This window comes from Pleurodeles waltl, chromosome 4_1 (genome assembly GCF_031143425.1).
Source record: "Pleurodeles waltl isolate 20211129_DDA chromosome 4_1, aPleWal1.hap1.20221129, whole genome shotgun sequence".
Classification (NCBI taxonomy): Eukaryota; Metazoa; Chordata; class Amphibia; order Caudata; family Salamandridae; genus Pleurodeles; species Pleurodeles waltl.
Window position 1 is genome coordinate 198,055,132 of NC_090442.1, and position 23,613 is coordinate 198,078,744.

Consider the following 23,613-nt stretch of genomic DNA (forward strand, 5'->3'; position numbering starts at 1 on the left):
GTCACCCTCCCTAAGGTAGGTCCCAAGTAGCCCCAGGGGCAGGGTGCAGTGTACTTAAAAGGTAGGACACATGTATCGTTGTGCTGTAGATGTCCTGCAAGTGAAATACTGCCAAATTCGTTTTTCACTATTGCAAGGCCTATCTATCCCATAAGTTAACATGGGGATTGCCTTTAAATATCTTTTAAGTACAGTTGTCCATTAGGAGCAGATAGAGAGTTGAAGTTTGTGATCTCTGAACTCACAATTTAAAAATACACATTTTGGAAAAGTTGGTTGTTAGATTGCCTGTTTGAAAATGCCACTTTTAGAAAGTGGACATTTTCTTGTTAAATCATTCTGTGCCTCTGCTTGGCTGCTGAATACACGTCTGGGTCAGACACACAGTTGGGCTACTTGTGAATTAACACTAGACAGTGACACAAAGGGGGCTGGGGTGTGTCCTGCATATCCTGATGAGTCTTCTGGGCTACAGTGCGAGGGAGAAGCAAACAACTGTACTTGAAAGGGCAGTGCCGGCCCTCACACAATACAGACTGACTCCCTGGTGTGCATGTGGGGCAGGGCAAGGAAGAGGGACGGTCTTGTGCACTACAAAGACTTTCCTTTGAAGGTTGCCTACTTAAAAGGCAGAAATGAGTATAAGTATAGGACTTCTGACCCCACAACTTCAGAATACTTCTGGATCAAGAGGAACCTCTGCTAAAGTGAAGAGCTGAAAGAGGAGTACTGCTCCTTTGCTGAGTGTGCTTTGTTGGGTTGGCCTGCAGTTGCTGCTTCTGCCTTAAAGAGGACAAAGACTGACTTTGCTGTGTATCCTACTTGTTAAGTTTCTCCAAGGGCTTGAAGTTAAGATTTCCTCCTGTTGGAAGTCTCAGGGATATTAAAGACTTCAGGTTCATCTGTCTACAGCATTGGGAACTGTGTGTTTTGTGCTGCAACAGAAGAAAAAGAACCACAATGCCAGTTAACAACATCGCTGCCTGCACCATGGCCTGACTACACCGCACACAGCTGTGCCCTGCTTTGCACTGCATCCCTGGTCTCACCCACACCGTCACTGAGCCGCTGCTTGCACTTTGGCATGTGGGCCCTGCACTCTGCATCGCTTTGCTCACACCGCACTCTGGGTATCCCCGACAACAACACTACGCTGACACCAATGCAGCAGCCTGCACAGTGGCATCAGGGCACTGCTCGTGAGGTACACCAAGCACTGTCCGGTCCTGCACCGCAGTCCCAGCCCCCCGACACTAGCGCCATTGTCTCCAGCACCATCAACAAACGCCTTGATTTATACCACAACCCGTGGGTGCCACACGGCGCCCGCCCCGCATTGTACCGCCGCCTTGAACCTACCAATGACAGAGATTCATCAACAACGATTCCGCTGTCTGCACCACTACCTGGAGACACTGCACGTCGCACCACCCTGCTTGACACCGCATCCCTGGTCTCACTCTACACCGCAAGATGCCGTCACGGAGCTACTGCCTGCACCATAACCTGTGGGCACTGCAAGTCACATCGTCTCGCTCTGCACCGCAGCTCGGACGCCATCAATGCCAGAGCTTCTGACTTCGCCATCAGCCCGGAGTTCGATCTGCAACACGTGTGTCTGCAAGGGCCCGACGACCCCTGCATGACCTCCAGAACCGATGCCTGCCGACACCAGCGACGCCGCACTCCACATCTCATTCTGAGGATCACAACAACCTACATTTCCAAGGTACTGTTTGCAGGTCTCCCCAACACCGTACCCGGCTCGCGAATCCGCAGTCGTTCACGACGCGTGACAGCCCCAGATGGAGCTATGGACTTCAAGGAACTGTGTTTTTAAGTAATTATTGCTAAATTCATATCTTTCTTACTGTATGCTGTTTTTTTTCTCATTTTGGTCTTGTTTTACCCAGATAAATATTGGCTATTATTCTAAAACTGGTGTGGTGTAATTTTGTAATGTTTTCACTGTATTACTGTGTGTTATGTGCAAATGCTTTACATATTGCTTCCGAGATAAGCCTGACTGCTCGTGCCAAGCTACCAAGAGTGTGAGAGCAGGGGTTATCTGAGCTAGGTATCCCCCTTACCCTGACTAGAGTGAGGGTCCCCACTTGGACAGTGTGTAAACTGACTGCCAACTAAAGACCCCATTTCTAACAATGGGGAAAACACGTTTCGGGATCCCCCACTTTATCTCAGCCCCCAGATGACGAATCAATAGAAACTTTCCAGAGAGCAGCTTAAGTGAGTGGCAAAATAGTTTTTAAAATGTTGTGAAGATTCGTCAAACAGCGCCAAAGTAATTAGCAAAACAAAAAAAACTTTTCCTGTGGAAACTAGGTTCTAAAAACTATAGCTACCTACTGGAGATTATATATATATATATATATATGGAAAATGTCACTTACCCAGTGTACATCTGTTCGTGGCAAGAGACGCTGCAGATTCACATGCTGTGCATATCCCGCCATCTAGTGTTGGGCTCGGAGGTGTTACAAGTTGTTTTTCTTCGAAGAAGTCTTTTCGAGTCACGAGATCGAGGGACTCCTCCCCTTTCGGTTTCATTGCGCATGGGCGTCGACTCCATCTTAGATTGTTTTCCCCGCAGAGGGTGAGGTAGGAGTTGTGTATATAGTAATAGTGCCCATGCAATGGAGTAAGTATGTATGTACATAATGTGTCTAAAAGTAAATATTTACAATTTTACAAATGTACAAGTTTATTTTTATCAACTTATAACGGCTACAGGCTCTCGGGGAGGTGGGAGGGCGCATGTGAATCTGCAGCGTCTCATGCCACGAACAGATGTACACTAGGTAAGTGACATTTTCCGTTTGATGGCATGTGTAGCTGCAGATACAAATGCTGTGCATAGACTAGTAAGCAGTTATCTCCCCAAAAGCGGTGGTTGAGCCTGTAGGAGTTGAAGTTGTTTGAAATAATGTTTGTAATACTGCCAGTCCTACTGTGGCTTGTTGTGTTGTTAACACATCCACACAGTAATGTTTAGTGAATGTATGAGGCGTAGACCATGTGGCTGCCTTACAGATTTCTGTCATTGGTATATTTCCTAGAAATGCCATGGTGGTGCCTTTCTTTCTAGTGGAGTGTGCCTTTGGTGTAATAGGCAGTTCTCTTTTTGCTTTAACATAACAGGTTTGAATACACTTAACTATCCATCTGGCAATGCCTTGTTTGGATATTGGATTTCCTGCATGAGGTTTTTGAAAAGCTACAAACAATTGTTTTGTTTTGCGAAATTGTTTGGTTTTATCAATGTAATACATTAGTGCTCTTTATATGTCTAATGTATGTAATGCTCTTTCAGCTACAGAGTCTGGTTCTGGAAAAAATACAGGGAGTTCCACTGTTTGATTTAAGTGGAACGGTGATATAACTTTTGGTAAAAATTTGGGATTTGTGCGTAGAACCACTTTATGTTTGTGTATTTGTATAAAGGGTTCCTGTATGGTAAACGCTTGTATTTCACTTACTCTTCTAAGAGATGTGATCGCTATTAGGAAGGCTACTTTCCATGTTAAGTATTGCATCTCACAAGAGTGCATGGGTTCAAATGGTGGACCCATGAGTCGTGTTAATACAATATTGAGGTTCCACGAAGGAACTGGTGGTGTTCTTGGGGGAATGATTCTTTTTAGACCCGCCATAAATGCTTTTATGACTGGGATTCTAAATAGTGATGTAGAATGTGTAATTTGTAGATAGGCAGAAATTGCTGTGAGATGTATTTTAATGGATGAAAAAGCTAACTTAGACTTTTGTAAGTGTAGTAAGTAGCTTACAATGTTTTCTGTGGACGCATGTAATGGTTGAATTTGATTATTAGGACAGTAATAAATAGTTTCCATTTATTTGCGTAGCAATGTCTTATAGTAGGTTTTCTAGCCTGTTTGATGACCTCCATGCATTCTTGTGTACGGTTTAGATGTCCAAATTCTAAGACTTCAGGAGCCAGATTTCTAGATTGAGCGATGCTGGATTTGGGTGTCTGATATGTTGTTTGTGTTGAGTTAACATATCTGGTCTGTTTGGTAGCTTGATATGAGGCACTACTGACAGGTCTAGTAGTGTTGTGTACCATGGTTGGCGTGCCGGAGTTTGTTTTGACTCAATTTGTTTACTAGATACGGAAGGAGTGGGTAAGGGGGAAAAGCGTAAGCAAATATCCCTGACCAACTCATCCATAACGCATTGCCCTTAGAGTGAGGGTGTGGGTACCTAGATGCAAAGGTTTGGCATTTTGCGTTTTCTTTTGTTGCGAATAGGTCTATTTGCGGTGTTCCCCAGTTTTGGAAGTAGGACTGTAGTATCTGGGGATGAATTTCCCTTTCGTGGATCTGTTGGTGATCTCGACTGAGATTGTCGGCTAACTGGTTTTGAATTCCTGGTATGTACTGTGCTATTAGGCGAATGTGATTGTGAATTGCCCAATGCCAAATCTTTTGTGCTAAGAGACACAGCTGTGATGAGTGTGTCCCCTCCCTGTTTGTTTAGGTAATACATTGTTGTCATGTTGTCTGTTTTGACAAGAATGTGTTTGTGGGCTATTAGTGGTTGAAATGCTTTCAATGCTAGAAACACTGCTAGTAGTTCTAGTTGATATATATGAAGTTGTTTTTGCTGAGTGTCCCATTGTCCCTGGATGCTGTGTTGGTTGAGGTGTGCTCCCCACCCTACCATGGAAGCATCTGTTGTGATTAAGTATTGAGGCACTGGGTCTTGGAAAGGCCGCCCTTGATTTAAATTTATAGGATTTCACCATTGAAGCGAGGTGTGTGTTTGGCGGTCTATCAACACTAGATCTTGAAGTTGACCCTGTGCTTGTGTCCATTGTGTTGCTAGACACTGCTGTAAGGGCCGCATGTGTAATCTTGCGTTTGGGACAATGGCTATGCATGAAGACATAAGGCCTAGAAGTTTCATCACTAATTTTACCCGATATTGTTGGTTTGGGTGCATGCTTTGTATTATGTTTTGAAATGCTTGTACCCTTTGTGGACTTGGAGTGGCAATCCCTTTGTTTGTGTTGATTGTTGCTCCTAAGTATTGTTGTATTTGACACGGTTGTAAGTGTGATTTTAGGTAGTTTATTGAGAACACTAGTTTGTGAAGGGTTTCTCTATGACGTATTTTGTGTGTTGAAGACACTGTTTCTGAGTGTTGGTTTTTATTAACCAATCGTCTAGATACGGGAATACATGTATGTGCTGTCTTCTGATATGTGCAGCTACTACTGCTAGGTGTTTTGTAAATACACTTGGTGCTGTTGTTATCCCGAATGGTAACACTTTGAATTGGGAATGTACTCCTTGGATTACAACCCTTAAGTATTTCCTGTGTGAAGGATGTATGGGTATATGGAAGTAAGCATCCTTGAGGTCTAATGTTGACATGTAGTCTTGTTTTTTGAGCAAGGGAATCACGTCTTTAAGTGTTACCATGTGAAAGTGATCTGATTTGATGTAAAGATTTAGTGTTCTGAGATCTAAGATGGGTCTTAGAGATTTGTCCTTTTTTGGTATTGGAAAATACAGGGAATAAACACCTGTTCCTTTCTGATGGTTGGGTACTAGTTCTATTGCCTCTTTTTGTAACAACGCTTGGACTTCTAGTTGTAATAGATCCAAGTGCCGTTTGGACATGTTGTGTGTTCTTGGAGGCACATTTGGTGGCAATTGTAGGAATTCTATGCAATAACCATGTTGGATAATGGCTAGGACCCACGAGTCCGTAGTTATTTCTTCCCAATTTTTTTAATAATCTGTGAGTCTCCCCCCACTGGTGTTATGTGTTGGGGATTTGTGACATTGAAGTCACTGTTTAGTTTGTGGGGTCTTTGGGCTTTGGAATTTCCCTCTGGTTTTAGGGAACTGTCCACCTCTATATTGTCCCCGAAAACATCCTCTTTGATACTGGCCCTGGTATGTGGGTCTGGCCTGTGAGGTGGAGGGTTCTGTGCTTTGGGCTCGAAACCCCCCTCTAAAGTGTGGCTTCCTAAAGGTGCCTCTGCTCTATGGGGAGTAGAGCGCGCCCATGGCTTTGGCCGTGTCAGTGTCCTTCTTAGCTTCTCTATAGCTGTATCCACCTCCGGCCCAAACAACTGTTGTCCATTAAAGGGCATATTAAGCACAGCCTGCTGGATCTCTGGCTTAAATCCGGAGGTGCGTAGCCATGCGCGTCTCCGAATAGTGACCGCTGTGTTTACAGTTCTGGCAGATGTGTCCGCTGCGTCCATTGCCGATCGTATCTGGTTGTTGGAGATACTTTGGCCCTCTTCCACCACTTGCTGTGCACGCTCTTGAAACTCCTTGGGAAGATGTTCAATAAAATGCTGCATTTCATCCCAATGAGCCCTGTCATATCTTGCCAATAAAGCCTGTGAATTGCCAATGCGCCATTGATTGGCTGCCTGTGCTGCAACCCTTTTCCCTGCTGCATCAAACTTTTGACTTTTTTGGGGATGCACCACCCCCCGACAAAGAGTCTGTGAGTTTGCCCTTTTGCGGGCTGCGCCTACTACCACTGAGTCAGGTGTTAGTTGTTGCGTGATGTACACAGGGTCCGTAGGGGGAGGCTTGTACCTCTTTTCCACCCTAGGTGTAATGGCTCTGCATTTGACAGGGTCTTGAAACACTTGTTTTGCGTGTTTTAACATCCCTGGTAACATCGGCAGACTCTGGTACTGGCTGTGTGTTGATGACAAAGTATTGAATAAAAAGTCATCCTCAATAGGTTCAGCATGCAGTGCTACATTGTGAAAAGTAGCTGCTCTGGACACCACCTGCATGTAAGCAGTACTGTCTTCTGGTGGTGATGGTCTTGCCGGGTAGCAATCCGGACTATTGTCAGATACTGGTGCATCGTATAGATCCCATACATCTGGGTCATCCTGGCTCATCCCTGTGTGCGTTGGAGATTGCATCATTGGGGGTGTTGCAATTGGTGACAGTTGCGGTGAGTGCTGTGGCGATGGTTGTGGCGAAAAATATGGTGGAATATTTTCTTTAGCCACTTTTGCTTTTGGCTGTTTATCTGTTTCTTGGAAAGCAAGTTTCATTTTCATTTTAATAGGGGGAAGAGTTCTTATTTTCCCTGTGTCTTTTTGAATATGGAGCCTTCTTTGTGTATAGTCTGGTTCTCCCAGCTCTAATTCTTGTCCAAATTTATGGCCTTGTAGTTGAGATGAAAGGCCTTGTTCTTCGGAATAGGAGCTCTGTTTCAGCTCCGATGCTGGGTGTTTCGGCACCAAAACTTTTTCCGCAGTCTTTTTCGGCTCCGAAGCCACCTTTTTCGGTTTCAGGGTGCCGATCTCTCGGTGCCGACTTTGGTCGGAGACGGTATCTCGGTGTCGAGTTTGGTCAGAGCCAGAATCTCGGTGCCGAGTATGGTCTGTGCCGGTATCTCGACCGGAGTCGGATGTCTTCGACACGTGTATGCCCTTTTTTCGGTGCAGATGGTTGGTTACCGCATTTACGGGTTAAGCCATGGCCTGCCGGCGGTGGCGTCCCGTAGGCTTTCATTATTTTGGTGTGAGTTTTGGCCGGGGCAGTTTTACTCACGGTTTTCGCCGGCTGCTCACTTTCGGCCTCGTCCGAGTCTGGAATGGAGAAAGTCTCCTCTTCTTCGACGTTGTGGTGTCCTGACGGCGTCGACGCCATTTGAAGCCTTCGAGCTCTCCGGTCCCGTAGCGTCTTTTTCGACTGAAATGCCCGACGGGCCTCGCAGGTATCCTCTTTGTGTTCGGGTGACAAACACAAATTACAGACCAAATTACTGGTCTGTGTAAGGATACTTATTGTGACATTCAGGGCAGAAGCGGAATGGGGTACGTTCCATGAGCCTTCAAGACGCACGCAGTCGGGCCGACCAGGCCCCGCCGGGGAATGGAAGCCCCGAAGGGCTACCAGAGCTCTTCTTTTATTCGGTGTCGATCTGCTATAACTAACCCGATACCGAACGCAAACAATACCGTCGAGTTTTCCGAGATTTAACTAACTTTCCGAACCGAAACATGGAGCGAAGAGGAACACGTTCGAACCCGATGGCGGAAAGAAAACAATCTAAGATGGAGTCGACCCCCATGCGCAATGGAGCCGAAAGGGGAGGAGTCCCTCGATCTCGTGACTCGAAAAGACTTCTTCAAAGAAAAACAACTTGTAACACTCCGAGCCCAACACTAGATGGCGGGATATGCACAGCATGTGTATCTGCAGCTACACATGCCATTGAACATATATATTCAGCGCACATTAACATCCGAACAATGAGGGCCTCTGAGGGAAACAAGGTTCGGGTAATTTTGAATGAGCAGATCCGCTAATAAACTGGATGCTTTTAATTCATTTTGAACGCCGATTGATATTGTGCACTATTAAATATGACAGGAGGCCTTTACCTTGGGGGAGGAGTCAAGCATGCGAAGCAATGTGCGGGAAATGTAATGCTTTGCGGTTTCATTTCTGTCTTACTTCTTTATACTCATTACAGAGCAAACATGTGGAAACTGGTGATAAGGTGGATATTGAACATTTATTGCCAAAAAGATAATAAACTTAGAAAATATAAAACTATTTGTACCCAGTGGTTCTGACAGTGGTGGCCCGTCCTTTAGGGCGGAGGGGCCACGCCCCCTCCAAACCCCACCCCACACCTTTTGCCTCTCATGAAGAGTGTCTGTCAGGCTGAACAAAGGTCAGCCTGACAGACACTCTCCATGTTCAGCTCAGGCAGCCAGGAGCAGACATGTGCGATTTGCGCAGACTCTTGGCTGCCTGTGCTGAACTTTGCTGGGCTGAGGAGGTCACAGCTCCTATGGGCGTGACCTCCTCGGCTCAAAGGTGCCTCAAGACCCTCCCCTGGGTGACGAGGAAAGCGTCACCAATTGACACTCTCCCTGGACGCATCAGATTTAAGCCCTGAAGTGCCCAGGGCGAGTGTCAATCAGTGACACTTTGTCACAGAGTGGGGTGGGGTCAGCAGTCTCACAGACCCCATCCCACTCTGTGAAGAGGCTGGGACTGCTGCCTTCCAGCAGTCCCAACCCTCCTGGGACCTGGAGGCTGAAGGTAAGTGTGTATGTGTGTGATGTTTTAAATTGAATGTTTGGTGCACACGTGCATGTTTGAGTGTTATGAGTCTTGTTAATGGATGTGCGTGTGTGAAATAATGAGTGTGTGCGATCTTTTAAAATGAATGTTTGGTGCGTGCGTGCATGTTTTAATGGTATGAATGTTGTTAATGGATGTGTGTCTGTGTGTGTCTGTGTGTGTCTGTGTATGTGTGTGTCTCTCCCGCCCGCCCCCCTCCCTCCTAAAGCTGCCGGCCGCCACTGGGTTCTGAATAGCAAAGGTGACATACATTGTAAAAGTCTAGCGCTGATGCCACTGGCACAAAAACGTTCCCCTTTTTCCAAGCGAAAACTAGACAACCGACTTTACACAGCTTTGAACATTGCTCGGCTACCACAAAAGGATGTAAAACGGGATGTACCATATGGGGTAAAAGGTTGAAAGTTCTAAATATAAACAAAATCAAAGGACAAAAAAGGCTCAAGCCACAAATGTGAAAAACCCCATCACTGAAGGAAATAGACAAATGATAACTGTCTCAAACGAATTCATAAAGCCATTTTACATTTGCAAAGAAACAAAGACTTTTCTATACCGCTATATCTTAAATGCTGTTTTAAGCTGATCCCGGAGCAAAAGGGCAATATTCTATTGCTAGTTCTTCCACTCAACACATTTAAAAAAAATCGAGAAAAGGGGTGCTGCAAGACTCACAGCCACTAGATGGCGGCATAGCCTTAAATGGAATGTGCTGAATTATTATTTCACAAGAACTTTAATACAAGTAAACTCCGAAGACTAGAACGGCCTGGCACGCTCAATTCAAACATTCATCTTGAGTCAATTAAAAATGTAACTGTACGCAAAACAGGGCAGGGAATTACCCAACACTGAACTCTTCGTTATCCCTACAGGGAGTAATCCGTGTTAACAAATAGCGCACAGATACTGGAGAACTTTCGAAATGAGCACCAGTGAATTTAGTAATATGAGAGTTTACCAGGTTATGGTAATCTGGGATCCCCTGGTAGAAAGGCAGACCCTGTTAACAATGTAAAACATATCACTTCCAATTTAACCATTCAACATGAACCTGACCATTCGTGAACCTATCCAGATTCTGCAGCCTGGGGACACTTGGTGTCTTCTCACAGTGAGAGTTGGGTCAACTTGTCTGACAATACGGCAAGAACAGGGGTCTTGGGCACCCTTAGTACAGTGCGCGGCCTGTTTTTGTGGATGTGGTGTACGTTGCTTGCGTGTGGTTGTTTTCATCCGCCAGTCCACTTTTGATTTGGCCGCAGCCAAAGGTCACAACGAGAGCACTGGTGTACAGGAGAATGAAAGCAGAAGCACGGTGGTAATAACGTCAGAAAGTCAGACGTCGGATGAAACAAAAAACTCAATCCCATAGTGCTGATGTTTGTATTTCAGGTCCACGCGAATCCACTTTTAGTACCGAAAGAAGCGTTTCACTCCCGAGAACCCCAGAGTTCTGGGAGCTATTGTAGCAGCACCAACTATACAGAGATTTCTATACTCCACACCTTGCTGTATTCTACTACAGAATGTACATATTTTCCCTTTACGACCACAGAACAAAGAACGCACAGCTGTATGAACACCTGCTGAGCAAACTGGAGCTGCGAGAAAACAGGTATGTCCCGGGTTTGCTTGCTTTTGGTATCCCGAGAGGCCCGATCAGGTCGCAACCGGTCTTCGGCTGCTCGTGTTCTGGTTCAGGAAGGACCTGGCCCGCCTGTTCAGGCCGGACTGTTCCTACTGGAGCAGAACCAAGGCAGAGCTGCATATGCCAAGGACTAATCTGAGGTGGCATGGTGGAATAAGGAACGATGGTACCTCGAGCGACTGTCAAGGCTGGACAAATTGTGAGCATTTCTCACATACCGTTTTGTGAGTTTGTTGTAATCTATTTTACTATAAAGAGAAAGATGTTAAATTAACCAATTGTTATCCAATGACCCCCGAAACAATTTAAAAACCAGAAAAGTTTAAGGGTTAAGACTCTGACATGAACTCTAGGACAGAGTTCTTTAGGACTTCTGGTAAAACAAGGCAGGCCTTGTCTTTATAACGCGAGTGTCGAGTTGTTGGCTCAAACATATCTTATGGTCTCTCAAAACAATACATTAATTTCTGTGTTTTCAATTTTATAAATGGTAATTTGTTTTTCAAATACTTTTCATCCAGAAAAGTGTGAACAGAATTTAAAAAGAATAAGCAAGTGTTGGTATGTAATGGTAAACTTTTATCAAGGCTTATTTATTTTGCACCGGATTCCGCCATTTGTTCCTATGTAGTAGCCGGGCAGCATTCTTAGTGCCAACAGGACTGTCACCACCAATGCTAAGTACAAGAGAAAGCTGCAAGAACAGCAGTCCTTAACAGGGGGGACACTAGAAGCTTTCCTGATCAGTATTCCCCCTCCATCGGCTCTAGTATAGGGCTAACGATTACCCCCCTCCCCAAGAGGGAAAAACATTGTCGTTTTAGTGGAGATGCAGTTTTAGTTCAAGACAAGGTGTTGGACCATCATTAGAGTTTCCTTAGCATACTGTCCTTTTGTTGCATATGCCCCAACATATTCTTTTAACATGCTTCCAAAATCCAGCAGCTTCAGAAATCCCAACCCGTGACAGGCGAAGAAGCTAAGCCATCTTTGTGAGTGTAAGAACCAATCACAGTTCCGAAAGTGAAACTCACTTGTGTATGCCAACAGTAGTGAACCTAACCAGCACAGGTAGATCTTCAAGGCAAGCCACAGCTCACACGCTGTAGTGGAGCTTAAAATAAACTCTGCTGCAATAGATGTCAACGACGTGCCAGTGAATAACCATGCAAAAACAACCATTTATGCTTTTGTTGCCCTAGGTGTGCCGGGTATACCCATACGTGGGTCCCGGTCTCACTATGCCACTGGATTAAAGTTAAACTGGCTGATTAAGGGTGATAGCCTGAAACCGGTCCCAGGATGCTAGATATTGGTCCAGGGAGGACCTGTCCTGGCAGTTCGGGCTGGACTGTTCCCATGGGGAACAGAGTGAAGACTGATTTGCATATGGCTGGGTCAAAACTGTGGTTGCTTAGTGAGCAAAAGAATTCATGGATTAAACTCAGATCTGTGACTGGGGCTGAATGTTGGACTGGTTCTGCATTCTGTCCATCATTTGTGTTTGCCAGTGAATAGTTATGACTGAGGCATTAACCATTGGTCGGTGGTCATCACACTCAAAGTTTAAGATGAACTGAATTGTAAGGAGTATGACAATTCTTGAATACTCCACAGAAGAGACAGAGGTCTGCTCTAGGAACAACAACATATGGTAGGAATTCCAAGACAAGCTGAAAGTCTAAATATTCACATTTATTTCAAGAAATAGCCCACCAAGGTATTTGGCCTGAAGGGAAAATTTACGTTATTCTCCTAGCAGCAGGCACCTATACCCCAGTGTCGTTGCTCCCACCTGGAACATCAACACACCTTGTCATTGAAGCATTCTGCCATTGGCAAATGACTGTGTCATGGTTTTTTACCCAACAGTACAGAAGATCATCTGATGGCATTCAGAAGAAAACACATGCATTAGGACTTAAGTACATGCTGTTGTAATTGGTCAAACTGAAGGTGAAGATTGAAGAACTAATGCACTTCTGGTACAAAATCAGTGTAGGAGATACGTGGCCAAGGTGCAAATGGAGTTGGCTGCTTTTTGAGCAGCTCTAGCTCCCGTGGCTCAAGCGCACAGAGATCCTGACCCGCCTCTGGCTCGGTTCTGTCCGTACTTATTTGGACTGGGCTGAGGGAGACCTACAGTCGGGGCCGCACATCAGCAGCCCAGAGATTTTGCAGAGTTGGTACTCCAGACAGAAGAACACCAGGGGTGACTGCACCCAAGATGGCTGGACGGACCAGACACGACAGTTGAGAAGACCACAGCGCAGTGAGGGATTGGTTTCTCCATAAGTGGGGCCCCAGCATGGTGTCCCCCTGATGTAGAGTGGTGGCGGTATGGGACTCATAGCCTGCACAAGGTAAACCTCGTGAATTGAGTGATCATGGCCTACAGCACCAACCCAGCAAAGAGAGCCCAGTGGGGTCTAGGAGGGCTGGGCACCCAGAGAACATCGGCCTGGGTCCCTCTATTGAAAAGGAGGATGCGGGGGTAGGGTCCTCCTAGACTGCAACATAGTGGTATTGGCCCTGGAGGAATTTTTGTATGAGGGCACCAGTGTTTCACACCCTGATCACGGAGTGCGGGGCCTAGACAGCAATGCGCAGCTGCTATTTGCAACTTAGATGGTGCCTTGGGCCGAGGGAGGGATCAGCGGTACTCTTTTGGTACAGAGGGGAGTCTTGCGAGGCCCCGGGGTAACAGAGAATCAGACCTTGAAATAGGATCACAATATGGAAGTGTTGCTGTTACTGTTTGTGCACCAAGGAATATCAAAGACACGACTGCAAAGGTTACACCTGCTGCTTCACAACATACTCCAATAGCGCTACAGCTTAATGCTCTTCAAAAGGCTGTGTAACTCATAACAGAAACACCAATATGCAGAACGCCCTCACTGCCATTAAAGAGTGTTCTAGGCCAGTGGTTCCGAACCTGTGGTCCGGGGACCCCTGAGGGTCCGTGAAGTCTGCTCAGGGGGTCCGCGACTGCTTAGAAAATTATATAATATTAACGGATTAGGCCCCCATCTTTTAGTAATTACTCACTTGGGGTCCCTGGATTCCAATAATGATTCAGTGGGGGTCCCTGGGTTCCAGTAATGATAAAGTGGGGGTCCACAGAAGTCAAAAGGTAGGGAACCACTGTTCTAGGCTATAAATTCGAAACAGGGCCTCCCACTTCTCAGTGACTTCCCTGGAGGGGGGTCCACTTTTCCTGTGAACTTAATTCGGCCGGACTGTGATAGTGGGTCACTTCTGTGCACTTGCAACTGGGATGCTGGCTCGGTACGTGTGTGTGTGTGTGTGTGTGTGTGAGGCGGGGGGGGGAGGGCCTGTGGAGGGAGTGTTTGTGCCCAAGGTGCCACATTAAAACTGTGAATTGGGCCTAAGTGGCACGTGGAGCCTCTGGGTTTAATACAAGATTTTATTTGAGAGTTTGAGGTACAGCCACAGGCCACGCCCTGCCCAAATAAGGACTCTGTGTTATACTGAGTTAACATATCAGGGCGATGGACATACCATGTATTCGAAGACCGTGCTGAGTTTATGTTACATGGTCTGCAGTGATACTGGGATGCCAGGATGAAGAGGGAACCCTTCATGACCCTGGCAGGGTACAGAAAAACTAGGGATGGGTACTATAAGCCATTAGATGACGCAACAAATCCTTAGATAGCCCACTTGGAATGTGAATAATCTGGGGAACAAGATCAAAAGGGGGTTGGTGGCTAAGTCCCTGGCAATGTACACAGCAGATATTGTCTTTCTGCAGGGAACAGGCATGTGAGGAACAAAAGGGGCAGTGCTGGCAAGAGGGAAGCATTCAGTGCTTGGTCACACGGTCTACTCCAGTGCAAGGGGATGGCGATACTAATTAAGAAAGCACTGGCTTTTCATGTGCGCAGGAGCTGGGTGGATGATTTGGGACGCTGGCAAGCAGTGCAGGACAACTGGGAGGGTGAGCTGGTTGCCCTGGTTAATATCTGTGTTCCTCCCAGGCTGCAGGCAGATACACTGACACACTTGGGTAGACTGTTGCTGAGATCCCCCGGGCCACCACCATAGGAGAGGAAACTTCAATACGGTGTTGGATGCTTGCCTGGATAGGACCCCAACTCGGTCAGTCCCACCGGGTCGGCGCTGGGAAACGAGATAACTTAATTCAGACATTAGGTATGGGTGATGTGTGGGGAATGCCTCATGGTGCCCGCAGGCTGTGCTGAAGTGGAACAGGACTTTAAGTGCCTGGAAGAAGAGAATGCATGGTATCTGTCTGAGACTCAGCTCACCGGCCTTCGGCGTAAGGTGGAGGAACACAGCTCCCTGGTTACTGCCGTGGTAAAATGTGATTATATGATACAAGCAAAGCATTTACATGAAGTGGGCGATAAAGTCAGGGAAAGTGTTAGCATGGCTCAGCATGAGGGAGCAGAGTAGATGTCCGGTACGGGGGATCCCGGGCCCTGATGGTGGACTAGTCGTGTGCTCAGAAGCCATCGCTGAGACAGTGGCAGTCTACCTGTAGAATTTCTAGGGAGATATATGCACTCCTTCTCATCAGACCTAAATTTGTTTAAGACTGCTCATTCAGAAAACTGGGAAGTTTAACTCTTGATGAGGTGCAGAGGGATTGATCCAATTACCATCAGAGAAACAGCCGGGCCCAAACAGGCTGCTAGCAGAATTTTTCAGGAAACTGTCTGGCAAGGTGACTCCACACCTCCACAAACTGTTTGAAGAGGCGTATCGGAAGGGTGCCCTCCGTAGGGAGTTTAATCTGGCGACTGTAGTATTAGACTTGAAGGCAGGGAAAACGTTGGATTGCCCAATATCCCAACTTAAGTCTGATGCCAAGATACTCTACGAGATGTTGGCAAACTGTCTGCGGGGAGTGATTCTGGAATTGGTAAACCTGGACCAGAATGGTCTTATGCCCCAGGCATATACTAGACTCAACCTACACCGCATGCATAACACTGCGGCGGCCAGGGGAGATGGGACTCCTGCTGGCAGTGATGTCTGTAGACGCAATTGAAGCGTTTGATACTGCGAAGAGGACCTTTTTGTTTGAGAATATGCGGAAGTTGGGCTTTGATCTAAAATTTTTGTGATTGGTTTTCCTCCTATATAGGTCACCAAGAACCCAGGTTGAAGTGGATGATATTCTTTCCTGGAAGTTTCCCATTGCCCTAGGCAAGAGACAGAGCTCCTCCGGTCACCCATGTTGTTTGCCCTGGTGACAAGGCACTGACATAGTGGATTAGGGTGAACACACAATTATGAGGCTGGTGATGGAGTGGGAGGCACATGGGAAAAGAGGATATCCCTCAAAATTGTCGATATGCATTTGTACTTTTCAGAGTAAGAATTGTCTTTGGCCAGGGTGGAGGAGATCTATACAATTAATGGGAAATACTCAGGGCTACGTACCAACTGGGAGAAATTCCTCATATTCCTGATGGGGACCAAGGAGATATGGGTGATCTCTCCATGCCCCTTAAGGTGGTGTGGGATCTCTTTTGTTACCTAGGTCTCTGGATCTCCGTGAATGGTATTACTCACTACGTGGGTAACTTGGCCCCCCTTCTACAAAGATTGAAAACTGACGTCTCCCATTAAAAGGCGCTTCCGCTATCCCTGCTGGATAGCGCTGCACTGTTCAAGATGATCATACATTTTGCAGAACAGTCCCCATTCTGGGCCAGCTGCATTCTTTTGGAAAATCAATGGCCATGTGAGGACCCTGTTTTGGTTGAATGGGCTGCCACGTGTGGCTCTCCACACCCTCCAGAGATCCACATATGAAGGGGGAAAAGCCCTTCCAGATAACTGCAGGTATTATGAAGCAGCTCACGTTAGTATTGTCAATGAGTGGGCATATGCGGCATTGGAATACAACAGCTTATTGGCACGATGGTGAAACACTATGTGCCCTAGGGTATCTCCATGTGCTTTTTGATGGCAGGATTAGCCTGAGCGCCCTAGCAGCGACTAAAGTGGTGGCTTTGGTTTGGTGTTCCCTACTGAGGTAAATGAAGTGGGATAAGAGAATGCCCCCCCCCCTCCTCCCAAAATCCTTTTCTGGGATGTATGAGGCTGGGGCTGTATCATCTCTGCAGGGATTTAGGAGGTGAACCATTATTGGCCTCTCCCGGCTGGGTGAGGTGCCAACGGCATGATCCTGTTTGCCTACCTCAGACAGGAATACAAGATGGTGCTCTTACAGCTCTTCAAATACTATCAGCTAAGGCACAACCTGCAGGCACAAATAGCCCTGGATGAGGAAACCATGGAAGAATTCCCCCTTGAGAGATGGTTATTAGACAGCAATAAGAAGGCCAAAGCAATTTCCCTTACATATAGATTACTTATTAACAATACAAAGGGGGAGTTAACACATTTAAGCCAAAGATGGCAGGTGGATGTAGGGGAGTTGGGTGATGAGGACTGGCAGGAGGCACTACAGTTTACCAGAGAGGTGGCTATACGAGGTTTTGCCTGACTCAATTTAAGATCCTCCACAGAATATCCTATACTAGGATATTCCTGTGCAAGGTAGACCAAGCTGTGGGTGACACATCCTTGAGAGCGTCTGGCCAGCGGGGGTCCTTTCTGCATATAATGTGGGACTGCCCAAAATCCACACATTTTGGTAGGGGTGCGAAATCATCTTGAAAAACCCACTAGACTGCCCATAGAGCGCCAGGCCTCGATGTTGCTGGGGGTGTGGGGAGCCTCTGATCTTAACATCCAATGAGAAGATTTGGGGGAATCTTGGCTTTCTGGTGGCAAAAAGGGAAATTGTGCATACATGGGGGAGAGCAGAGAGCCCATAGTTGGGCGCCAGAACACAGGAGATGGATGTGTGTCTTGTCAGAGAGAAGTTGGTGTATGAGGGTAGGGGTTTGCTCCAATAAGTTCGAGAGTGTGTGTGGGGCGGTTGGTCTGTGGGTTTGTAAGGAGTGGGAACTGTGAAAACGTCTACAGCGCCTGCTGTGGTTTGTGCATGACAATGAAGCAGTGGTAACACATTCGCTCATCTGGAATGGACTACCTAATGCATGATGCTCTCGTGCGAAACTGTAACCTTGTCCGAATATGGGGCTCTGTATCCACAGGCAGGAGTGGGGGATGTTTAGGCGGACTAGATCGGGTATCACTGCGTAGTTTTATTTTTGTCCCAGTTGACTTGTGTATGTTTTAGAAAGACCAATAAAATACAGTTAAAAAAAAAAATCAGCGTAGGACTACATTGGTGAATGGGATAAAGACAGACATGGAGAGACCTGACTTCCTGATAAACAACAGGGAGGACAAAGGACTATGCGGATTATCACACCATAAAGGTGAAGTGGAACAGACAAATGTATAGCTAAGGTCAATGGCCCGAGATGAGGAGATCACCATCTGATCCACAGTGACTGCAATGTGCATTCACGCATAGTTCTCACACTGGTGTCTCAATGTGGAAGGAAGTGCAGTGTTTGCAGTTTGCTTACTGGTAGACACAAGTTCAGATTTCATCCCTGGATATAAAAGGCATATATTTTGCCCTGTATATATTTTAAGCTCTCCCCAATAGGCACCATAATGCGCAGCTACTCATTTCTTAGGTGGTGTAAGTTGTTACTGAGTGGCAATAGCCGATGCCTTTATTTTCAGTATTGTACAACAATGTATTACATTTATTGTGTCTTTTGATAGTATGCTTCTACTTAATAGATTTATGTATTCATTTAAATAGATGGTTCTTACAAAAAAGCATAATTGCTTTTAGGTTTTGACGTGTGTGCAAGGGAATTATCACTGCATTCTTTCATATCAAGATCACAAGGAAATTATTTTTCTCAAAATAAACAGCTCAGAAACTATATAATAGATGTTAACAGCTCTCTCGGAGAGTGGGGTCAGGAATGAGACATTCCAGACACCAGAGAAGCACAGCTCAAGTGTGAGCATCCAGTGCCAACTGCGACTGATTGTCTCATAAGATACTTTACAAAAAAAAAAAGACGGCTTGTCCTTGTCTAAAAACTGCAAACTGAGCCTACAAACTGGGAAACCTATGAAGTACAGATACCAATGTCTGCTTATTCTGTTGAAATACTGACCCACATCATAACAATGCTTACGGATTAGGCATGTAAGGATTCTTAAACATGCACCTTACATATGTATTGCTAATGTTAATATTAACATTGTTTGCTACCTCTACAACGCAAATGATTTCTGCAATTATTTTGTTGTATTTATTTGGCACTAAATTTGACGTACAATAAAGCCTTTAACAATAACCATGGGGATTTCCAAATGTGCGTGTACTCTTGTGGCAACAGGCCACCCTAACTCACACAAACAACAACTAAATATGGCCGACAGTCTCGGGCACTGCTGCTTGCTCAATATGCATGATCTCCAGGTAAGTTAAGGGAGATGAATGGATCATAACCTGTCGGTCCCCTTAGATCTTATTCGGTAATTTGGTCCACACTTGGGGTTGCCAAAGATCCACAAATGGTCTGCCAGGGCATGCTTAAGTAATTCTTGGGGAAAAAAGGTAACAACTCTTTGTACTAATAAAAAATGTATTTTTAAGCAATGCCCTTGAAACTATTTTATTGACAGTTTATCTTAAGGTAATACAAAAAATGTCAGCAATTCCTTCTGGAGAGATGAAGAAAACAAGCAACACCCAACATTGCATCAATCTCTATCCAAAGTACAGGACCCATTAATTGCAGTGTACTGAAGAAACATCACTGACTCACTCACCCTCACCTCTAACCCCCACCCCACTGATCATTCTAATCCACATGAACTAAAATTCAAAGGTTTCCTGCCACTAAAATAACCAAGACAAAAAGTTAAATTACACCAGAGACAATCCCAGATTACCTTCACCGAAAAACATAAATCTCTGACCCACAGCTCAGCAAACGCTTTCTTCAATAGCACACACTTAAATGGCTTACAACTTCCAATAATCCCCAATCTTCACATCCATATTCTTGCCTACAGCTCTGGACAATGCCAACCAAACAGCTCCTCAAATCAGAATATTGTACCCTCACATGCACAGAGTGGGGATATCCTGGACCCAGGAAACTCGCAATGTCTATATGGCCTTTGAATATGTCAGATCTGCATACTACAATGAGAATATATTTTTGTATAGCAGGGCTTGGGAGATGCGGACACTGGTGAGGTAGGAGAGGTAGCCTTTCCAAACAGTCTCAGGTGAGCAGAGTTGTGGAATTTAATATAATATCTACTTGTCCAAGGGAAGGTATGTTTCAGAAAACCACTTGGCCTGTAAATAAATCCACTTGTTGTTGAAATGAAAAAGTACAAAAGTTTGCCAGGAGGACTACTTTCAGGCCCAGTTTTATATACTCATGTCAAATTCTGAAACTCGTAAACCGTCATCAGTGAAAGGAGCACTTCTGTCACATTCCCTAATAATATACTGCTTCTCAAACATTTCATAGTATGCCACAATAATTTGGGCTCTTTAAACGGGAGATGGCTACATACAATGTAAATGGTAAATCCAGCACAGGCCAGCAAGGAAAACCTTTCCTTGCCCACACAGTGGCACTCGTTTCACATAAGGAAATTGAACAGATCGGGTTTGTGCCCAAGTGAAACTTGGTGACCACACCTTATTTAATCTTAAAATGCAGCCCATTCATACCTCCAGGCCAAGACAAGCAAATTTGTTGATGCCACAATTAGGTTCCAAATTTTGAGTGTCTCACTACCCATCTCCTCGATTCACTGTCCCTCCTCAATTCCACCCACCAAACACAATCATACTGCAGGTCTCAAACAACGCACATCTCCAAATTAAAACTTGCCTGTTATCTGAGCATTGTCATTTAAACCAAATACATAACCAAACAATGAATGTAAGAAGAGAACATACAGGCGATCCTGCAAGGTGGGCTGGGGACTCCTGCAGAGTGGAGGGGTATGGCCACCATATAATGTATTAAGAAGGCATGACATGCATCATGAACAATTAAGATGGCCTCTGGGAATCCACAGTTAGACAGATCTCCCAACATGAGCAGCTTGGTTAGACAAAACTATATGGCTCATATTCTCAGTAAATTTTCCACCACTGTATGGTTCTGTCATGTACTATCATTGTCATCAATGTCCAGGCTTTCTGAAACTCTTGGAAAACTATACCAAGTATTTTTTACATTCAACTGTGCACGGTACACCAGTTCAACAGTTTAACAAATAAAAATCTGAAATGATTAGACTGTGAGGTTTTAAAACGGGGCCGAGCCCCCACATCTCACTGCCTGAAAAATTCAGTCTGTCACAACAGTTAAGTAACCTTGTAATTACAGCACACAGACAGCCTCACAGAGTAAGTCACAGACCCTTCGATTTTAAGACACTTCTGAGCCAGTCTTTATTGACTAGTCGCCCTGGGGCTCTCTGCATTTTTGTGTACACCTAGAAAGTGTGTATTATTTCTGCTGGAGCGCCCCTCAGCATTCTGAGATCTTTGCAGAATGCAGCGATTTTATGCAGGCTTACAATTGCCTCGCCTCACTCCTAACATCATGTTCGGCTGTGCCATCTCAGTATGTAGCAAACTCACCTCGGTACACATTATGTCTACTTGTCGTTCTAGTGCAGTGTGGACTTGCAGACAGGCAGCATAAATTTGCTACGGGTGGGCTCAGAGTCCTTCTCACCTGCATGATTAATTATGGGTTCTCTGGAAGTATCTCTATTGTTAACTACTTATGACAAGTTGGTTAATACATATTTGTGGAGGTTTGAAGCCTCTAGCCATGCCCATGGTCCCACCTCTCCAGGCACAGCACCAGACTCATAAGTTCAAGTCATCTGGTGAGGTGAGGGCTGAGAGGTGGGTTGAAACATGACACAGGAATTGACAAAGGTGCCCCAGAGCCAGAACCTTTGCCAAACACTGCTCTGCGTGGAACAGCCTACTGCAAAAACAGAGCGAAACACCAATGTTCCTAAGATCGAGCCAGCTATTCGGGATAATATGCAATGGGCGAGTTGGGAATTCACAAACTAGGTAGCCACCTTGTTGCCAGCCCGCTCAGGCAACCATTGTGTCTAATTGTTGAACATGCAATAAATACTACAATGACCATTGTTCTGGTATCTGTTTCAGTGTGCACTGTGTCATGTTAAATTCTAAAGCATTATAACACGTTGTATGCGGATGTGGTTTCAGTCACATAAAATTCAACAAAAAAAAAAAAACACAAGGACGACCGAATATAAAAAAATAAACCTTTCATTTGTGCGACTCAGACAGCAGCTATTCCAGCATTTTTGACAATGAAAAAAAACAGAACACAATAATCTGTTCCAATATCAGCATCTACACACTGCATGCAAAAATATACACATTTGCATTTTTCCGGGCAGATTTTTTTTTTTTAAACTGCATATAATTTTTGAAAAGTCGCCATGACTTAAGTATGTGGATTTAAATGTACACTTCTTTAGAGTTTATTCTGAAAATTCAGAAGGGACCAAATATAAACAATTAGTCTTCAATCTCCTTGAACAAAGTCGTAACTTGATTACTTTCTCTACTAAAACTGCATTCAAAACTCTGTTAACCTTGCAGCCAAATAAGGCAGCTACTGTCTGCAATCCTTTCCAATCACTCTCTAGTGCTCAGATTCCCTTACCTTCATCTCAATTACAGTATGGAGAGCTTTCGTCTTCGCCGAATCTGGAGCGTTTTCAAACCTGCGATGCATCTCCTGAAACAAGAGAAAAAGGAGGATAAGCAAGCAAACAAAAAAAACTGCAAACTAACAATCAAGGCCGTCAGCTAAAGCAAAGCGAAATATTGACAGCCATTTGTCTTTGTATACATATAGTGGAAGTGCTGTCCCAACTTGTTTTAAACAAAAATAAACCTCATATCTCACTCAGTGCATGCCTAAAACTAAAGCTTCCGTGTCCAACAGAAAGAGAAGGTTACCATCAAGCCCTCAGCACATACAATTGTTTTTAGGCAGACATTACTGGTGCTCGAAAAGCTGGGTACTCACTCTAAGTGGAGATGAAGCCACCGCTACGTGTCTAGACTATGATGTATAGCCCGAGTGTGCACCCGCTACAACACTGTCCCTCTGCTGCGAGCCCTTCCTCTAGAGTAGCAACCACCTAGTTACAATCAAGACAACGCGCTCCCCAATGAGATTCGAGCGATGTCTGAAATAACTTATGTGCATGATGCTCAGTGAAAAACACAGTGATGGAAACTACAACTTTGAATGAGGCTGGGAGGATGGAGTCGGTAAAGGAACGAAACAAAAGTAAACTGAGCTTCGAGGGAAGGTAGAGAACTACTTCATGTGAAGAAGGAACGACACAAGTCTCTATTTAAAACAATCAAGAGAACATGGCATGGCCGGCTGCTAACTACACCAATGACTTACATTGTGTGATTATGAAATATGTTATGACATACAAAAAAAGAAAAGTCTGGTCAGATATTCCTGGTGGTAGAGAATCAGTCCACATATTTTTGACTTTTGTGTAATTCCTCCTCATGCTCATCTTCATCTCTATAAACTGACCTTCAGTCAGAGGTTTAAGTGGAATGAGAAAGGTGTGCAAAGACGTGCAAGGATCAAGCTTCACTTAAGGCGTGGTTGAAGTCTTACCCACAAGGTGTAGTCACAAATGACTAGGGGTGTATCCAAATACATGCGGCCAAGAATCAGATTATACATGAAATCACCAAAACAGCTATAGAGCATCCTCATCCAGAATCATAAAAAAAACAAACTTAAGTGCTAAATCCTC

General features: G+C 45.1%; 1 protein-coding gene across 8 annotated transcripts in view; it reads right to left on the minus strand.

Moving 5' to 3' along the window:
• The window catches only part of ERC1 (ELKS/RAB6-interacting/CAST family member 1), a 1,341,708-nt gene that overhangs the window by 1,029,143 nt on the left and 288,952 nt on the right, over positions 1 to 23,613 (minus strand). For all 8 annotated transcript variants that reach the window (XR_011202236.1, XM_069228108.1, XM_069228104.1 and 5 more), the window contains exon 4: positions 22,485 to 22,559. Coding sequence is in view for 7 of the 8 variants with exons in the window: in XM_069228108.1 (XP_069084209.1) it covers positions 22,485 to 22,559 (75 nt within the window). In the remaining variant the exon portion in view is untranslated. The remainder of the gene's footprint in view (positions 1 to 22,484; positions 22,560 to 23,613) is intronic.